The 17,994-nt window shown below is 55.0% G+C and overlaps 1 protein-coding gene across 2 annotated transcripts in view; it reads right to left on the bottom strand.

Moving 5' to 3' along the window:
- The window catches only part of GRK5 (G protein-coupled receptor kinase 5), a 186,813-nt gene that overhangs the window by 51,891 nt on the left and 116,928 nt on the right, over positions 1 to 17,994 (bottom strand). For both annotated transcript variants that reach the window (XM_080642903.1, XM_080642902.1), the window contains exon 3: positions 1,848 to 1,960. In XM_080642903.1, coding sequence (XP_080499029.1) covers positions 1,848 to 1,960 — 113 coding nt within the window. The remainder of the gene's footprint in view (positions 1 to 1,847; positions 1,961 to 17,994) is intronic.

Raw genomic sequence — 17,994 nt, forward strand, 5'->3', positions numbered from 1 at the left:
ACAGATAAAATAATAAATGTGAGATCTGCTACAAAACGCTACAGAGGAGCGGAGGTGGGTGAAAAAAGATTGGCCTTGAGTTCATCATTGTTGAAGTGGGGTGAAGGATGCGTGGGGGCTCATTATACCATTCCGTAGATTTTTACCTTTATAGCTTGAAATTTTCCATAATAAAAGGCCATGAAAATACTAGGCTCACCCCCAGAGAAACACACTATTGAGTCTGGGCTTCTGTTCGAGCGCTGGTATTTTTTTTAAGGCTCCCCGGGTGTTTCTACTGCTCAGCCAAGGTTGAGAATGCTGCAGTCGCTTCCAGGAGACACGCAGAGAACCTGCACTAAGATCAAGACAGAGGCCAAGGAGGGGAGGGCACTGGTCTGGGAGGGTCAAGGAGCCCAGCACAGTGTCCTTGATCGGGGTGGGGGAAGGGAGGAGGAAGGAGGAGAGATCAAGGACAATGCAAAGGATTCAGGCTTGGGTGACTGGGGTGCTGGTCACTGGCCCAGAGAACACGTCAGGGCTGGTAGTTTGGGGGTCCTGGGGGGAAGTTCTGGGTGTTTAGGACATGCTGACGTTGAGGGGCCCATGTGACTTCCAGTGGAGACCATCAATGGGCAGTTTGGTTTGTGGGTCCAGAGAGCCAAAGCAAGCCGCGGTTTGCCGCTCTGTTGCCTAATGACTTTGCCGACCACTGTCATATACTACCCTTTACCTCTTTGCACACAATATGCCACAATTGCCTAATCCTCACAGCTTCCAACTACACGGTACCATTTAGTCTAGTCCAGTGGTCAGCAAACTCATTAGTCAACAGAGTGGCAAACCGCGGCTCGTGAGCCGCATGTGGCTCACGAGCCGCGGTTTGCCGACCACTGCCCTAAACCAAGACAGAGTTCGGGATGGCTGCAGCCAGCCGAGAAAGCCTAGGGGCAGAGGCCAGGCGGAGGAGCTCCTGCGCATCCCTGCCTAGTCCTCCAGGCCACATCTGTTACACAGGTGAGCGACCCGAACAGGTGCAGGAGGCCCCGTGGTGTGAATCACGGCCACGTGTGCCAGCAGCTGTCAGACCAGCTCGAAACTGCCAACACGCGTTCAGTGCACAAACACGTGCTGGATGCCTGCATGGGCTGGGCTCTGTGCGAGGCAGGGTGACCCGGAGCCAGGATCCTGGCCTCAGGGAGCTTACTTTCTTTCTTTTTTTTTTTTTTTAAATATATTTTATTGATATTTTACAGCGAGGAAGGAAGAGGGATAGAGAGCTAGAAACATCGATGAGAGAGAAACATCGATCAGCTGCCTCCTGCACACCCCCCACTGGGGATGTGCCCACAACCAAGGTACATGCCCTTGACCGGAATCGAACCTGGGACCCTTCAGTCCACAGGCCGACGCTCTATCCACTGAGCCAAACCGGTTTCGGCAGGGAGCTTGCTTTCTAGTGGGCAGTAGACAGGACACAAGGCCACGACCACGAGCTTTGGAATTTTAGACAATGGAGTCTCCGCTCAGGGAAGGGACCGTGGGATTCCAGCGTGACCTCGGGGTGCTGGGACGACCACACAGCTTCTCCACGTGCAGTCGTGCGCAGCCCAGGCTCCCGGAATCAGGGAGCTGACAGGGCCTCCTGTTAAAGCAGCAGGAATGGAGGCCCAGCGGGGAGGTGGCCACCCACGGCCGCCAGGGGTGCAGACCTGGAGTGACACACAAGTCTGCACGGAAGTTTCCTGAGCAGCCATTTTAGTCGCCACGCGCTTCTAAACCATGCGGTCTAGCGTTTCCTTTGGACAAACACGATCGCTGATCACCAAGGACCAAGGGCCCTCCTCCCCCCAGGACCAGGGACTTACCACTGAGTCCAGAAACTGAATGTAACACTCCAGCCCAGGTCTCGTTTCACAGAACTGCCGGAAAAGCAACCTCCCAATTGGCTGCTTGTCACATAAACTGCAGTAGTCTCTGTCTGGAGACAAGAAAAGAAGAATGCGGTGAGACCCAGAAGAGGGCCAGGCAGGGCCGTCCCATCCACCCGCACCCGGATGTAATGCCCCAGATGGATGGAGCAAGGTGCCTGGTAAACTCTCAGGGGCCCTTATGTGTCCCCAGGCCCTGCAGACTCAGAGGGGACGAGGTCAGTGCAGAGGAAGCTGCCACTGACGGCCCAGCCTCCGCTCCCAGCCCACTCCCCGTTCCGATGCCCTGGTTTCTGTGTGGAGGTGCCAGCCGTTCTGAGGACTATGACTGCACCTGGCTGGCCATCAGCATGTCACATCCCCGGGTTAACGTGACTGGATAAGGGTGGCAGGCATGTCACCCACACCAGTAAAACCAGAGTGAACCACACTGGCACGTTGAGCAGAGGTGGTTTCTCGGCCTGTGGATGGGGTGCGAGGGGTGAGGCCAGGGCCTGCTGCAGTGTTCTTGACCCTGGGAAGGAAGCGGCTGCGAGGGCGAGGCTGACTCACAGAGGAGGCCAGAACTGGGAGAATTACAAGTAGACTTGGGGCCTGGTGGTGCCATTAGTCTCTGGATCAAACCGTGCCTGCCGCCCAACCATATCTGAAACACTTACTAAACAGCCTTGCTTGGAAAAGAAAAGTTAATTACTTGTAATTCAAAGCATCCTAATGAATACAGTAAAAAAAACCTTCATTCTTGTCCAACTGGAACAAAGCCAGTCTTGGGATGTTTGAAATTATGAAAAGCCTGCTTTTTCCAGCGGAGGCGCTGGGGGCCCAGAGACGGAAAGTGGCCGTGGCTAGTAGCTCCCAGCCACTCAGTCGCCACGAGAGGCCTCGCCAGTGACGTGCTGTGTGACTTCAGGAAGCTCACTTGTCCTTTCTGGGCCTCCGTCTTCCTCTGAAAAATGAAAGCCCATGTGGGACGTGAGATGGAGGTTGGTGGGGGGTCCCTTCTTGCCTCTTCCTGCAATGACTACCAGAGGCTTTCTCCAGGGCTGAGGCCCATGGCCTTGAGCCTTCTCGAGCACTGTGAATTTGCCTTTGACCCTGCAGCTGTGCAGAAACAGTCAGGAGATTTCATGGGGAACCAGGAAGCGGGCTGAGTTAGACCTGGGTTAGGAGCTACCTGGACAGGAGGAATGACTGTCCTTGCCACCTGCAGAGGAGGAGCCAGGACGGGGAGTTTCTCTGGAGATGGGGACTACAACGGGAGATAGGAATACAGCCATCATGTCCATGCACAAAGAGCTTAGCCACGGGCAGGTCGGGAGTCGGGGGCTGTGAGCCTGGGTTATGGAGCTAAACCGCCTGGGTTCAAATCCCAGCCTCCCCACTTCCTGCCTGTGTGACCTGGGACAACTCACTGGACACATTTACCCCTCGGTTTCCTCACCCGTAAACTGGAAACAGCAATGGTACCCAGCTCCTGGGACTATCATGAGGACTGAATAAGACAACTCGTAGAAAAGACTCAGACCAGAGCCTGGCACATAGCAAATGCTTATGTGGTCATCATGGATGTGGACTTGCGGTCTGCGCCATCTCCCTTCCTCTAGGGAACCTTCTCTCCGGTCTGTAAGAATCCAGCCAGCCCTAACCAATCAGAGCCCCCTTCCCACGGCCACACGATAGGTTCCCTGACCTGAGTGGGCCTTGGAGTCCTTCCAGGGTTTTTGCTAGAACTTTGCTAGGTACTTGTTCTTCTTTGGGTGACAAGGCTGAGGGACTGGTCACCCCAGAGCTGCCGCAACTGTCCCTCACACCAGGCAGTGAGCCCACGGAGAACGAAGCCAGCACAGGGGAGAGAGCCGAGTGAAGTGAGAAACCTGGTGCCCGAAGAGCACAGGGCCCCGAGCCTGCCAGGCCAGGCCAGCGGCGCCTGCAGGGTCCTCACCAGAGTCCGTGCTGAGGCCGGTTGGTGTTGGGTTTGTCTCTTGCGACTGAAGGAGCAAGTGACTAGGTCTCCAGACCGGGGAGTCTCACAGCCCCCCCCCCCCTCTCATGGGAAACTGCCTGAGGGCAGGGACTGGTTTTGTAGGAGTTCCCTGGCTCTAGGTATTCTGCTGGACAAGAAGGCACTCTAACATTTCTCATTCTCACAAGTGGGTACTTTGATCAATGGGGCCCCCTCCTCGAGTGGTTTAAGGGCTGAAACTAGCCTTGAACTATCACCTTAATCCAGTCCACCTTTCCACGCATAGACGGTTCACAAACACTTAACCCACAACCCTGCGGGCCAGGACCTGCAGGGCGGGGATGGGATGTGGTCCCAGCCCTCAGGGATCTTGGATTCTGTTGGAAAGGGAGTGTGTGTGTGGGAGGGGGGGGGGCGGGGGGGGCGGGGCGCAGGGGTGGTGGTGGAGCGGGGTGTGAGCTGACAAGATCCCAAGTGACAGTAATAAAATGTCAAGTTAGATGAGTGTCCTCGTCAGCCACAGTGGGGAGTCTGGACGGAGGCCCAGAGGGTGACAGGTCTGCGGCTGCACCTGTTAGCATACCGCCCTGCATTCTCCCTGCCTCCCACATACCCATGCCCACAGGTGAGGAAAACAAACGCCCCCAGCCCTTCCCAGTCAGCGGAGCTTCCCCAGCCCAAACACAGGAGAGTAAATCACCTGATGTCAAACTCCCGTTTTATTCAATCATGGCACAGAGCGCCACGCTGCTGATGTGATTGAAGCAACCCCCCACTTTTCCAAAAGCAATTATAAGACTTCATGTACTGTGTTGTGATTGCTTAAGGGTTCATCTGACAGCATTTTTCCCTCTCCATATGGCGTTCGCTGTCAGTATGGAAACAAGGCTGTCATAAACTCACAGCGTAGTAAACACCCAACATGAGCTGTCAGCACCTCCGTTCCCTGCCGCTCCCAGCGACACAGAGGATCCCAGGCAAGAAAGCCACCCCCTGGAAGCCGAGGGAGAAATAAAAGGACTAGTAATCATGTATTCAGGCTCTTTTCTCAACGTAAGTGGAGATAATGGGCCGATCTGAGGAAGCACCAGCAGCAACGACAAAACCAAAGTGCAACGCTTGTGCATCTTTCAGAAAAGGGAGAACGAAGCCATGGAAGGTAGAGAGGAGTCGGGGGTTGATTGAGGGGCAGGAGGAGGTGCAAATCCAAGTGCCTGAGGGGGGGCGCTGATGAGCAGGAGCATCTGGACAGTGGGGCAGACCCTTTTCTGTCTGAATCTCTCAGGCTGGGGCAACCCTGGATGCTGTGCGCGCACACACACACACACACACACACACACACACACACACACACCTGCTCTTCTAGAACCCGAAACTCCTGCTTTGGGCCATGTGCCTCATTGGTCCTTCCCTCCAGCCAGAAAGAGGCTGTTGTTACACAAGACGGGAAGGGCATCAGGGCCCGCTGCCCATAAAGGATCCAGCATCAGTGAATCATTGTAGCTTTATTCTTTCAGGTCCCTCATTTAGTCAACAAACTCTCTCCAAAGGTCTCTTGCTTTTTTTTTTTTAATATATTTTTATTGATTTCAGAAAGGAATGGAGAGAGAGAGATAGAAACATCAATGATGAGAGAGAATCATTGATCGGCTGCCTCCTGCATGCCCCCTACTGGAGATCAAGCCCACAACCTGGGCATATGCCCTTGACTGGAATCGAACCTGGGACCCTTCAGTCCGCAGGCTGACGCTCTATCCACTGAGCCAAACCAGCTAGGGCTTGCTTTTTGATATTAGAAGTTTCCTTCAACTTTAAGACTCTCTTCTTGAATTCAACACCTGGGGAGGGGATGGGGGTGGATAAATGGGTGGGAAGAGGTGCACCTTATAAACCCTAGTGGGCTAATGATCTAGTACAGCCGTGGGCAAACTACGGCCCGCGGGCCGGATCTGGCCCGTTCGGCTGTTCTATCCGGCCCGCGGAGCCGAAAGAGCGGAGGGTTCTCTTGCTCTCCCCTCCGCTCCTTTGCTTTGAATTTATGTTAGTTCACACAAACACTCCATCCATGCCTTTGTTCCGGCCCTCCGGTCCAGTTTAAGAACCCATTGTGGCCCTCGAGTCAAAAAGTTTGCCCACCCCTGATCTAGTAACAGGCCTGGAGTCAACAGCTGGCCATCAGCCGAGACCAAGAATGGGGGTGTGGTCTTGGTGACGTGACATCTGGCCTTGGCCGCAGTAACAGATTTGGTGGACAGGTGTCCAAAGGAAGGTGGCCAGAGAGGGGCCTAAAAGACCATTACAAGCTCCAGGACACGGAGCTGTGCCCTTGGCCCGGGGGCCAAGCGCCCCAAGGAGGGGCTGGAGCCCACTGTGCACTCGGGAGGGTGGTGAGAGAGACCCTGGGAAGGCAGGCTGGGCTCAGACAGGCAAAGGCTGGACTCCCAGGGCAAGGAGACCAGAATGGAGTCATTGTACCACTGGGGCATCCACGATGTCAGAGCACCACCGATTCAAGTACAGTCCATGGAAAGGTGGACAAAATGGGCTGGGGGAGTCTGAGACCTTTACAGAGGAGCTGGCTGCCGCGGGAGCCCGGCCACGGGGGGTTCAAGCCACCTTTGGCACGGAGGGCACAGTGCCTGTGGCCGGGATCCTGCTTCGGAGAAGAGCTGGACTGAAGGAAACCACACGTGCTGTTTGTTTCTTCAAGGGTTTGACACCTCTCAGGCATGCCGAGGGCTGGCCCAGGAAGCAGGACGGCCACATCGGCTGCGCCACACTGGACTGCAGCCAGGCCCTCAGACAACGGTTTCTTCCACAGACAGACCCTTTAGCGGGGCCATAGGCACTGGCTGAGCCCCTGCCAGGCACTGCGTCCTGGGCCCTGGGAGCAGACGAGTCCCCACAGGCCTCATCTTTGTCCTGAGCAGGGAGCGTGTTTATGAGCCGGGGCAGGAGGGAGGAACGTTCATGGACAGGCTGGGAAGAGCAGCACAGAACAAGCCGCAGACGTCAAGGAGGAGGCACAGAGACACACACTGCCCTCGTGCCCAGGGGTGGGTTTCAGTGGTGCCCGGAACATAGGAATGGGAGTGACAGGGTCGCCGAAGGCAATGCCGGCAGGGGAGAGGCTGGGTGCTGGGGAAGAAGAAAAAGGTTAAAGCCAAAGAAATGGGGCCAGAGGTTGGGATTAGGGGCGAGAAGAAGCCACGGTGGGGAGGTAAATCCCCAGGTGAGAAGCCAGGAGGTGTTAGGGCAAGAATTCAAGGCTAGGCCTCAGATCACTGCAGGGAGCCTTCGAGAATGGCTGAAGTGTGTGAAGGACCCACAGAACCTTCCCATGTCTCCTAGGCTGTTGTCATAATAAGCTGCTGATGGTACTCCCACCTCAGGCCCACTGTCAAGGACACCTGCTATAGACTGAACGTCTGTGCCCCCCTCCCCCACAAAATGCACACGTAGAAACCTAATCCCCACTGTGATGGTATTTGAGGGTGGGGCCTTTGAGAGGGTGGCGCCTGCACGTGTGGGATTGGCGCCCTTACCACAGAGACCCCTGAGAGCTCCCACATCCCTCTGCCCTAGGAGGACACAGCGCGAAGATGATCATTTATGAACCAGAAATCGGGCTTTCACCAGACACAGGATCTGCCAGCACCTTGATCTTGAACTTCCCAGCCTCCAGAACTATGAGAAATACATTTCTGTTGTTTATAATTGGTATTCTGCTACAGCAGCCCAAATGTACTAACTTGCTATCTGGTCTTGGGCAAATCCCTTAATCCTGCCTCCCGCACCACATGGGCAACCAGGGTGAGCCGTTGCTATCGAGTGTTAGCAATACTAGTACACGTGAGTGCCTGGCCCAGACTCAGCACATAGGGGGTCCCACATAAACAGCTGCCATTTGAACAGATCGTATCTCCTCTACAAGCCTCAAGGAGTGGTAGCTTTTGCTCCTCTGAAGATGCGGTGGGGGGAGGGGAGTTGCTAGTGAACGGGGCCTTGACTGCATAAAGCACCCAAGAAAGAGCGAGCCACCCCACCCACGGCTGAGCCATTGGAGGACCCCACGCCCCCAGAGGGCAGGGGCCAGGCCTCTGCGGCCTTCCACTCCCTCACTTTGAGCCTCCCTCTCAGAGAGAAGCCACCCGTGTCCTCACAGCACATGGCCGAGGTTAAACTCTCACAACCCACAGTCAATTCCTTCAAGACTCATAACCCCCCCGTGGGACTTAGAAACAGGAATGATATTGATAGTGAAGATAAATAGATGCTGTCACTGTTTTCATTCCTTTCGAGTGACATGAAATGGGAACATACTTTCTTAATTAGGAGCCTGTGGTATGTGGACACTTGGAGGGCAACCAGATTTTCCCAACCGAGGGCCAGAACACAGGCATGGCCCCGGTGGCCAGGAACCCCAGTGAGCGAGGCGGCCCTGCCTGCCTCCCCGGCTTGGAGAGCTGGCCTTGATCCCTAGTGGATGGGGAGCAAGAAGTCACAGCTGGGAAGGGGGAGGGGGTGGCCCACGACTGAAACCTGCTTAGGACTGTTTTCTTTGTTGCCCCAGGCCCTCCTTGAACTTGGGCCAATGAAAATGCACGTTCCATTTCAGAAGTAAGAGCAAGAAACGCAGCTTCCTGAGGAAATGGAACCACTCACACCCGAGCCCTTGGAAATGAAACCACATGTTTATTGTACCTGGGGGCGGGGGGGGGGGGGGTGGGGCGCCCCAAAGTGATTCATTCCTGAAGCCATCTCTACCTTCTGGGGATTTGTTTTTGTTTCGTTTGATTTAATTTAATAACATTGTTTTATCGAAATACCAGGAGTTTGGAATTATTATGGTTCTTTCTTGGTGGTGGGGGGGGGGGGGGGGCGAGGCGGGGGCGGTTGCTGGTAGGTCCTCCGGCAATTTAGGAAAACAGATGTAAGGAGACTGGATTAGACAGGAGCCCTTGATGTTGCCATACGCCAGGTCTAAAACAACCAACAGGAACGTGCTCTGGAAACAGCTTTCTCTGAGAAATTCCTGCCAAAGCTGGAAAAACAATTGGGCGTTTGCTCGGAGGGAAGGCGCGCTGACGTTTGAAAGGCAAGATAGCATCACGGATAATGGCAATTCTTCACCGCCCGCCTCCTGAAGGCGCAGGCGAGGAAAAGGGAAACATTTGGTATTTGGTTAGCAACAGCTGAGTGGGTTCCGATGACTTCAAGGAAGATGTTTCTATGTGGATAAAAAACGACATATGGCACATTACACAAACACACCAAATCATGCCCATCTTCCTGTGCCGTTTGTCCCTCTCGTTCTGGTCTCTAGTTTTACCGCATGTCATACTTGTCACATGTCTCTCTGCTGGACCAAACGTCTTAAGAAGCTCGGCGGCACCTGGACAAGCCACAGGTAACATCCACTCAGTGGCAGGGTGTTTGAGGCTGGGCTGCCAAGTGGGGGAAGGGATAGAAATGGGGGAGGGCGGAGGAAAGGGGAACCTTGTGTGTGGATCTGTGAGATGAAGAAGGCAGGTGGGTTGGAGTGTGCTTCTGGGGGCTCAGGGCAGCAGCCCCTACCAGCCTCGCCTCTTTGATGAAGGTCCAGGTCTCTGGCTTGAACCCGCCGGGTGCAGTCAAACCCTAAGAGATGCGTGGGAGTCTGGAAAAGGGCTGGGGGCTGAGCTGGGCAGGACATGTGTGTACGCCATCACCATGGGGCCCTCTGGCAATAACCGGCTCCACAGTTAGGCAGTGACCTCTCCCTTATTCTCAAGGCCAAGAAAAGCAGAGAAGTTAGGTATTCCCTTGTAGTGGGAAAGGGACGAAGAACTGGATGGGTCAATGGAGGGTGGGGCGGTGCAGGTGGGCCCAGGAGTGGCTAGGTAGACACGGAGACTGTGCAGGTGGCGGTGGGAATGAGCCTGGCATGTGGGGAAGGTTGGGGGACAAAGCCAGGACCCGGGTTCCAGGCCTGGTCTGTTACCGCTGAGCTCCGGGCTGTCCTGTGTGCACTGCTCTATCAGCCCCCTCTCCGTGCTCCCACAGGGCTCTGAGCAAGACGACCCAGAGGCAGCTGGCACGGCAGCAATGGGGGCTCTTGAAAATGCCAACAAGAAGGAAACACACGGACGCAGGACCCGCAGCTGTGCCCTGGGAAGCAAAGGCGTTGTGACCGCCAGACACATCCCCCTCGGGTGCAGAGCCTGGGTGCAGGTGGGTGGTCAGAACTCCCTGCTTGGCCCTGCCTGGCCTGCTGGGGTGCCAGCACCTGGGAAGGCCTCAGTCCATGGCAGTGGTTGCCAACTGGTGGTCCACGGGCCACTGGTGGTCCGTGAGGTCCGAAAGGTGGGCGACCGCTGGTCCATGGTATGCCGCTCCGTCCTGGTGACCGAGGCCTCCCTCACTCTGTTCACAGCCAACCTGGGGCCACTATCCTCCTAGGGCCACATTCTTCCTACAAGCTTTTTCCTCCCTGGAAAGAAACGTCCACGTGGATACAAGCAGCTTTGGTAACTGAGATACCCAGGCCACACCCGGGCAACTGCGTCAGACCTCCGAGGGTGGGTCAGCAATGTTTACAGCTCCCGGGTGATTCCAACACTGCATGAGATGTCCAGTTCAGCTTTCTAAAATATATACATTTTTTACTGATTTCAGAGAGGAAAGGAGAGGGAGAGATAGAAACATCAACGATGAAAATCATTGATTGGCTGCCTCCTGCACACCCCACACTGGGGATTGAGCCTACAACCCGGACATGTGCCCTGACCGGGAATCGAACCGTGACCTCCTGGCTCATAGGTCGACGCTCAATCACCAAGCTACACTGGATAGCCAGTTCAGCTTTTTATCCCCAGCACCTGGAACGGTGCCTGGCCAGAGCAGGAGCGAGGGTGCCTATGTAAGACGAAGGAATGACCGAGCAAATCCATGACATGTGGAGACCACATGCTTCTAAATCCAGAAGTAGAAACCTCAGGCCTGAACTTGCTCGACCCTCCCTCCCCCACCCCCTTACCCCCAGTTAATCAGCCAGAAATGAAGGTCTCCTGAAGCAACTAGATGACAGAGAGTTGCTCCTAGTGGGGCTTCCGTCCAAGGGAAGCAGAGGGCTCTGGGTGCCCAGCGAGGTGAGGCGGGGACAGGCTGTGTGCTGCACTGGGAAGTGGCAGCCAGGATGGCGCAGGACCCCCAAAGTGAGGTGGGCCTGAGCAGGGCCCTGCCTGACTCCCCGCTCCAGGAAAGCTCAGCAAGGGCCAGGGGTCTGGACTTTGCCTCCAGCTCTTCCTCTGACCCCTGTATGACCTCAGACCCGCCACTGTGCTCTCTGGACCTTGGTTCCCCCTTCTACAAAATGAGGCTGACACACAAGGGAAGCTTTAGTGCCCCGCCTCCCAATTGGGTGGTTCCACAGGGAGAAGGCTGGTGGGGGTGGAGACACGGGTGGCACAGGCCTTTACCCAGCATCAGGGTCCCTAAGCCCACACCCCTGCCTGCCTTCCAGCACCTGCACTGGCCCGAGTGCCAGCAGAGTGAGCGTGCGCTGAAAAGGCAGCATTTCTGGAAGGCCTGGGCGGGCTGCTCTAAGGTGCAAGGGGTCCCAGCTTCCATCAGTTTGCTGTGGAGGCCAGCTGTTACTCCTCCTCTACGCCTCAGTCTCTCTCGAGGGCTCTTCTCATTTACCCGTGGATGACAATGCCTGTCCCCCCTTACTGCCATCGGCCCTGGCCTGCGGGGAAGACAGCAGGGAGATTGGGGGGAGGGGAGAGCAGAGGGAGCTCTGAAGCCATCCAGGGCCCTGGGGACTGGCCTCACCTGGAGCTATGAGCTAATGAAGCAAAAGCCACAGGGGGCGGTGCCAGGAAGTGGCTGGGCAAGAGGGGCCAAGGCAAACAGCGGGCTCTGTGCAGAGGTAGCTGGTTGCTTCCTGGGCCGCCGGCCAGGGCTTATCGAGGCTCCCAGCTGTGCCGGCCCAAAGTGCTGGAGGAGGAAATGCTTGGGAAGGTGAAGGCAACGGATGGTCTCCTGACAGTCCTGATGTCTCAGGGTCCGAAGACCTCAGCCACCCCGAGCCTCTCAACATGATCCCTCCTCAGAGGCTCAGTCAACCTGGGTCTGTGCACTTCCAGGGACAGGAAGCACTTCGCCTACAAAGCCCTCTTCATCAGAACTGTGTTAAGTCTATTCTTAATCTGAGACCAAACTCGTCTTTCTCTCATACCTGCCCCTTGGTCCTCATTCTTGGGGTACAGAGGACAAATGCTAGGTGGCAGTTATTCTCTGCTCCTGGATTTTTCTCTCAGACAAAAAAAAAAGCCCAACTCCCCCTCTACCTCATCACAGCTCCTATAAGACTGGCCCAGTGGTCGGCAAACTCATTAGTCAACAGAGCCAAATACCAACAGTACAACGACTGAAATTTCTTTTGAGAGCCAAATTTTTTAAACTTAAACTTCTTCTAACGCCACTTCTTCAAAAAGACTGGCCCAGGCCGTGGTATTTTGTGGAAGAGCCACACTCAAGGGGCCAAAGAGCCGCATGTGGCTTGCGAGCCGCAGTTTGCCGACCACAGGACTGGCCAAACCCAGTCTCTGTTTCCCCAAGGAACAGAGCCCGGAGCGCTCCGGCCACTGGAACCCGACTGGGGTCTTTGGTAATTAAATGTGAAACCATGTCCACTCCTCCTTTCAAGCCATCTTGCCTTAGCTTGGACTCAGACCCAAGAGGGGCTAGATTTGGGAAGAGAGGGGTGCACTAGTCGGCACACAGAGGTCACCAAAGCTCACGTTCCAAAGGAGAAAGGGGAGAGGCATGCTGCTTCAATAGAAACCGACGTAGATACAGCTGGGGTCTCGGGTCAGACTTCCCTTAGCGGAGTCACAGCTCAGGTGCTGGGATCTCAGACACGGATTTGCATGGAGTTGGGCAGAGCTAGTTTTCAGAAAGAGCCGTCCTTCGGGTCGGACGGTGCGCTTCCCACTGCCACCTGACGTGTGATACCGGAAAATGACAGCAGCCAATGGGGTGCATGCTGTCCAGCAGGCACCGTGCTGGGCACTTCTCACGCTTCGTTTCCTGCAATCCTCCTAAGAGCCCTACATAACAGGCGCTAGTACCAGCCTACATTTTTAGATGCCAAAGAACGAGGAGCTGGAGAAGGCATTAGCACAAGGCCCCAGAGCTAGCAAGAGGCAGAGATAGGATTTGAACTTCTCTCTTCCTGACAGCAAAACAACTTTTCTGCATCTTTTAGCTTTTCGGGATCTGCCTCAGCAGCAGGCAAGGACCTAGGACCCAACCTCAACATCCTGGCAATCTCCAGAGGCCTACAGGAAGCAGGGCACCCTGGAAATCTGGACATACCCATGACCTATTGGTCACTCCAAGGCCCCGGGCCCAGGGCTGCTCTGCACACTGAGTCCGGAAGCTCCTGTCTCCAGAGACTAAGGCCTGGCTGTCAGCTGGCCTGTGCGCTCCAGGGCTGGGCCGGCACAGAATTCTTTGGAGCACTCTTCCGTCCTCGCCTCCTCCAGAAAGCCCGAGTATGCCGCCCCCTCCCCAGCTCTGAGCGCCTTCGGCTCGGAGGCCTGCACCGCACCTGTGAACACAGAACCTACATGCTATCGCATTCCTTCAGCTGCTGTCCTCAGCGTTAGCCTTGTCCCCACACCTGAACTATAAATTCGCTCTCTCCACTGCCTCCCCCTTTGCAGCCCTGCAGAGCCTGGGACGGTGTGCACACGTATGAGGTCACCCAAAACGATGCCACCGATTAAAGCAGGAGCAGCCGTGAGAAAAGTCACTCACTAGGCTCCTGTTTACACTTCTTTTGTCAAAACAAATCCTTTGCTCCTTGGAGGGAGAAATCTTAAAAGTCCCCGGTGTCCACACGTCAATGCTTGGCTTTTAATAGGGTGTTGGAATTGCGTTTCGCAGCACATTCCTGTGCTCAGACCTACAGCGAGACAAGCCTGTAAGCCAACAGGACAGGCGTCCAAACAGGGCTGGACCCAACTTGGAGCAGGCAGGGCCCAGGCTGCCTTGTTCCCTGCACCCCCCACCCCTGGCCCCACACCCAGCACAGGGCCTGGCACGGAGCCGGCAGGCAGTAACATTTAACAAGTGAATGAATGAACAGGTTAACGACCTAACTCATCCATTGGCGAGCCAGTGGCTGTATTCTAACATACTTGTTTCCAAATTTCTCTGTGCTGGGTCAGGAGAATGAATGGATCTGCCACACAGGAGAAGAGCCCTTCCTGACGCCTACCCACCCCTCCTGCACCATGCAGTCGTGTCAAAGCAGAGAAGGTCGTGTTGGACGGAGCACAGTCACAGACCTTGCAGAAAACCCGAAGGAAAGCCAGTCTGACCCCCTCATCTCTCAGATGGGGAAACTGAGGCCCAGGTAGGGGAGGGGTCTTGTCCTGTCCATCACCTGGAGCTTGCTTAGCTGCCTCAGCTGCTCAAAGGCTCTGGATCAGTGTGAACAGGGAGGAGAAGTCCTTTATTGCAATTCAAAGACCCTCACCCGAGGGTCCCACCCAGGTCTGGCACAGAGATGCCCGGTCAAGTCGTTCAAACCCCACCCCCACCCCCCACCCCGGGAACTGACATTTTAAACACTGTGAAGTGCAGCTATTCTGTCAGCCTGAGGCCTGTGGTCGATGCCACGCAGGTGCCTCAAATAAATCTTCAAGGGCCGTCTCTGCATGGAGCCAAGTAGATGCTTTTAATCATCAGGAGGGGGAAAGCAAGGGCCTCGTGCACTTTCGTTTTTATCGAAGTAAATCAGCAGTTGATTCGCCAGCAGGCAGTGCCACTTCTTGCCAAATACCACGTGTTTGAAACTGAAGCTCTCTCAGCTATACAAACACAGAACAGAAGCCTGCAGGACCCCAAACACACGCTCGCCTTTCTTCCCGGTTTCTTTTTGAAGAGTGCCACATAGCTCATCGCTGTCTAGACCTGGGAAGCGCCGTCTCAGCGGGGAGCACGGCTCTCTGCTGGCGCTTCTCCTCCCCCTCCCACTGCCTGGCTTGGAACACACATTGTGACAGATATTTAACTGATGCTAAACCTAAGAGGCCGCCTCCTCTGTTACTTAGCACAGGAGAGATCACTGGGGAAAAGACTAAAAGGAAAGACTGAGATGATCAAAGAATACCATTGCGGTGAAACCCCGAGTTCTAACTGGTCTCCAATGTAACCCACACTGCTGTTTGTTTTAAATTATTCCTTGCCAAGAACAATGTTCAGATGATTGAAAAATTCCACACCGAAACCCCCGACACTGACTTATTTTTCCTTCTGAGCACCTGCGCGCAGAGAAGCCTTGCTGAGAAAATGTAGCTAACCACAGGGCAGGCGAGCTCTCCGCTCCCAGGTTCAGCATGCTGCCGCGGGGAGCCCTGACGGCTCTTCACGGGGCCTGGGCTCTGAGAGGTCAGGCTGAAGCTGCCTCTTGTTCTAGATGAGTCAGGGCCAGTGAACGCCAGCAGCTGGAGCGGGGCGGGAGGGAGGCGGAGGCCCTTCCCTGCACGGGGTCTGCAGGGGCCCCCGCAGCTGACACACAGGACCTACGTGTGCGTGTGCGTAGAAGGACCGGAACCAGGAATGTACACACACAGCCAAGTGCCCGCCACTAGGAGAGAATCCAGTTCTTCCCAAAGGGGGCTCAGAATCACGTTTCATGCTGGAAGCTCAGCCTGCAGACATTGTTCAGACACTTTGGGGTTCAGCTGGGGGAGCCGGCAGGACACCCTGAACCTCTCGCCCAGACCTAAGTAGCTGCGGACTCCACCCTCGAAGGGAATCCTAGACCCAGCTGCCTGCTGGCGGTTGGTCACCGCACTTCCCAGCCCCCTTCTATTCACATCCAGGTTTGCTCAACTCATGTAGCTGAGGCTGGATCTGATAGGCCAGGTTCCTCTCTCCCACCCCACCCCCGCTTTAAGACTGATTTTCTGAGCACCTCCTTGGTGCCCTGCTGTGAGCTAGCCCAGGGGGTCAAGGGATCACCAGAAACACCGACCACCTCATGCACCCAAGGGGCTTACGGTCTAGCCCTAGGGGTTTTTTCCTAGAATTCCTCCTGGATGAGAGGCGGTGGCGAGGTGAGGGGCATGGACCACCTGGACTCACATCCCAGTCATCCAATGTCTTTGCATCATGTTTCCTGTTGTACTAGGACTCCTCCTTTTAGCTGGGCACATGGCCACCCAAAGGAAAAACTACATTTCCCAGTCACCTTTGGGGCTGGGTGTGGTTGTATGACCAAGGTGGGTTTTGGCCAATGGAATGTAAGCAGAAACAATGAGTCCAAGTTAGTTCTGGTTATGCCCTTAAAGGAAAAGCTCCATTCTTTCACCATCCCCTTTCCGTGGACCAGAATGCAGACACGGCGGGGCACCATCTTGGATCGTGTAGAAGAAGAGTACAATATCCTAAAGACAGAAGAGAAGGAATAGCCACACAGAACTCCCTCAGCAGCCCTTGACCCCTTCCCAAGCATTGCTCCACGAGAGAGAAATAAACTACCTTATGTAAACCCACGTTCATCTGGGTCTTCGTTACAGTAGCGGAACCTATTCTCTGCCTGAAACTACCACCTACTAGCTGTTGGATCTTTTTCTGAGATTCACTTTCTTTGTCCTAAAATGGAGATAGCAATACTATGACTAACCTCATAGGTATGATTCCATCAAAGTGCTTAGCACAGCGCCTGGCACACGGTACACCCTCAGCAGACACTAGCTATCCACTTCTATTGAAAGGAGCAGCCACTGGGTATTCTTGCCCAAATCCCCTACACCCACCTCCTTCACCACCCAACCAGGAGAGGGTGAGCACACACTGCCAACAAGGGGTTAATTGGAACCAGGTTGATCCACCTGAGCCTCATCTCCTAAGTCAGGCGGACTTTCAGGAGTGGGAGGCCAAGAGGTTGCTTCAAACACAGTGTACCCACCCTCCCTTCCTCAGTAGGACCCACAATGCTCTACTAAGGCTCCCAGGGTCCCATGCTCCTCCGGGAGCCCCGGCACTTGAGCAAATCGAGGGCTGTTTCCCTGGGGGAGTTAAGTACCCGAGTCTCAAAAGCATGTGTTTACTTTAAAGACGATGGCCTGAAATGCAGAGCACAGTTTCGTCTTCCTCCCTGAGATCTCCTGGGTAACCCACATTTAAAGGGCATTTCAGTAAGAGTTATAGTTTGGATGTTGGAAGGGTCTGAAATCAACACAAGTGTTTTTGCTGTATATTATATAAAATAAACACTCTGGTTCCAGGAACTCAAGGCAGCACACTGGGAACCGCATCTGTTTTCCCAAGACGTGGAAGTTGTGCAAAACTGCCCTTGTGGGGGCCACACGGAGTCACTCAGACCCAAGTGTCTCTGGGGTTCCCAAAGGGCATGGGCAGGGGGCAACCCTGAGCTGGCCACACGAGTACCTGGAGTGATACCGCCTTCACTCACAGGGCTGGGCAGGTGGGTGCTGTGTGCGCCCTCAAGGGGAAGGCATCAGGCGGTTTCTAACCCCGGCTACAGCTTTATTTAAACAGCTGAACACAGATTGTATACAGGGCCACTGGGGGCTTCCCAAGAACTGACGTTTCTTTTTTTAAATATTGACTTCCTACTTCAGGATCGTGCCCCTGATGGCACAGAGCACAGAGTGGGGGCAGCCCGCAACTGTGCCCATACTTCCTAAGGGCAAGGGCTGCCTTTCAGTTCTGAACCCCCTCGGAGCCTCCATCAGTGCGGGGCACCCAACATGGCCCCAAGTTGGGGCTCCTATCACCTCTTCTCCAGGCCCTCAACACAGGCGACCTTCAAATCTGCCTGGTGATTGTCTGAGTAATTCCCTCCCCACCTCCTGGGTCTGTGGTTCATGCCTGTGTCCCCAGTGCCCAGAGCAAAGCCTCGCACGTGGCGGGTTCTCAGAAATGGGAGAATGAATGAATGAATGAGTGAATGAATAAATGCTGGGGCTTGCTGAATCGAGGGGTGATTTTAATCATGAGGAGGAAGATGAAGTCTCCATCTAGGCAGCTGGAGAGCAGCAAAGGCCACATACTGGGAAGTGAGTGTGGGCATCTGTTCATGTTCACCCGCAGGTG

The sequence above is a fragment of the Plecotus auritus genome (genome assembly GCF_963455305.1).
Source record: "Plecotus auritus genome assembly, chromosome: 9".
In the NCBI taxonomy this organism is placed as follows: Eukaryota; Metazoa; Chordata; class Mammalia; order Chiroptera; family Vespertilionidae; genus Plecotus; species Plecotus auritus.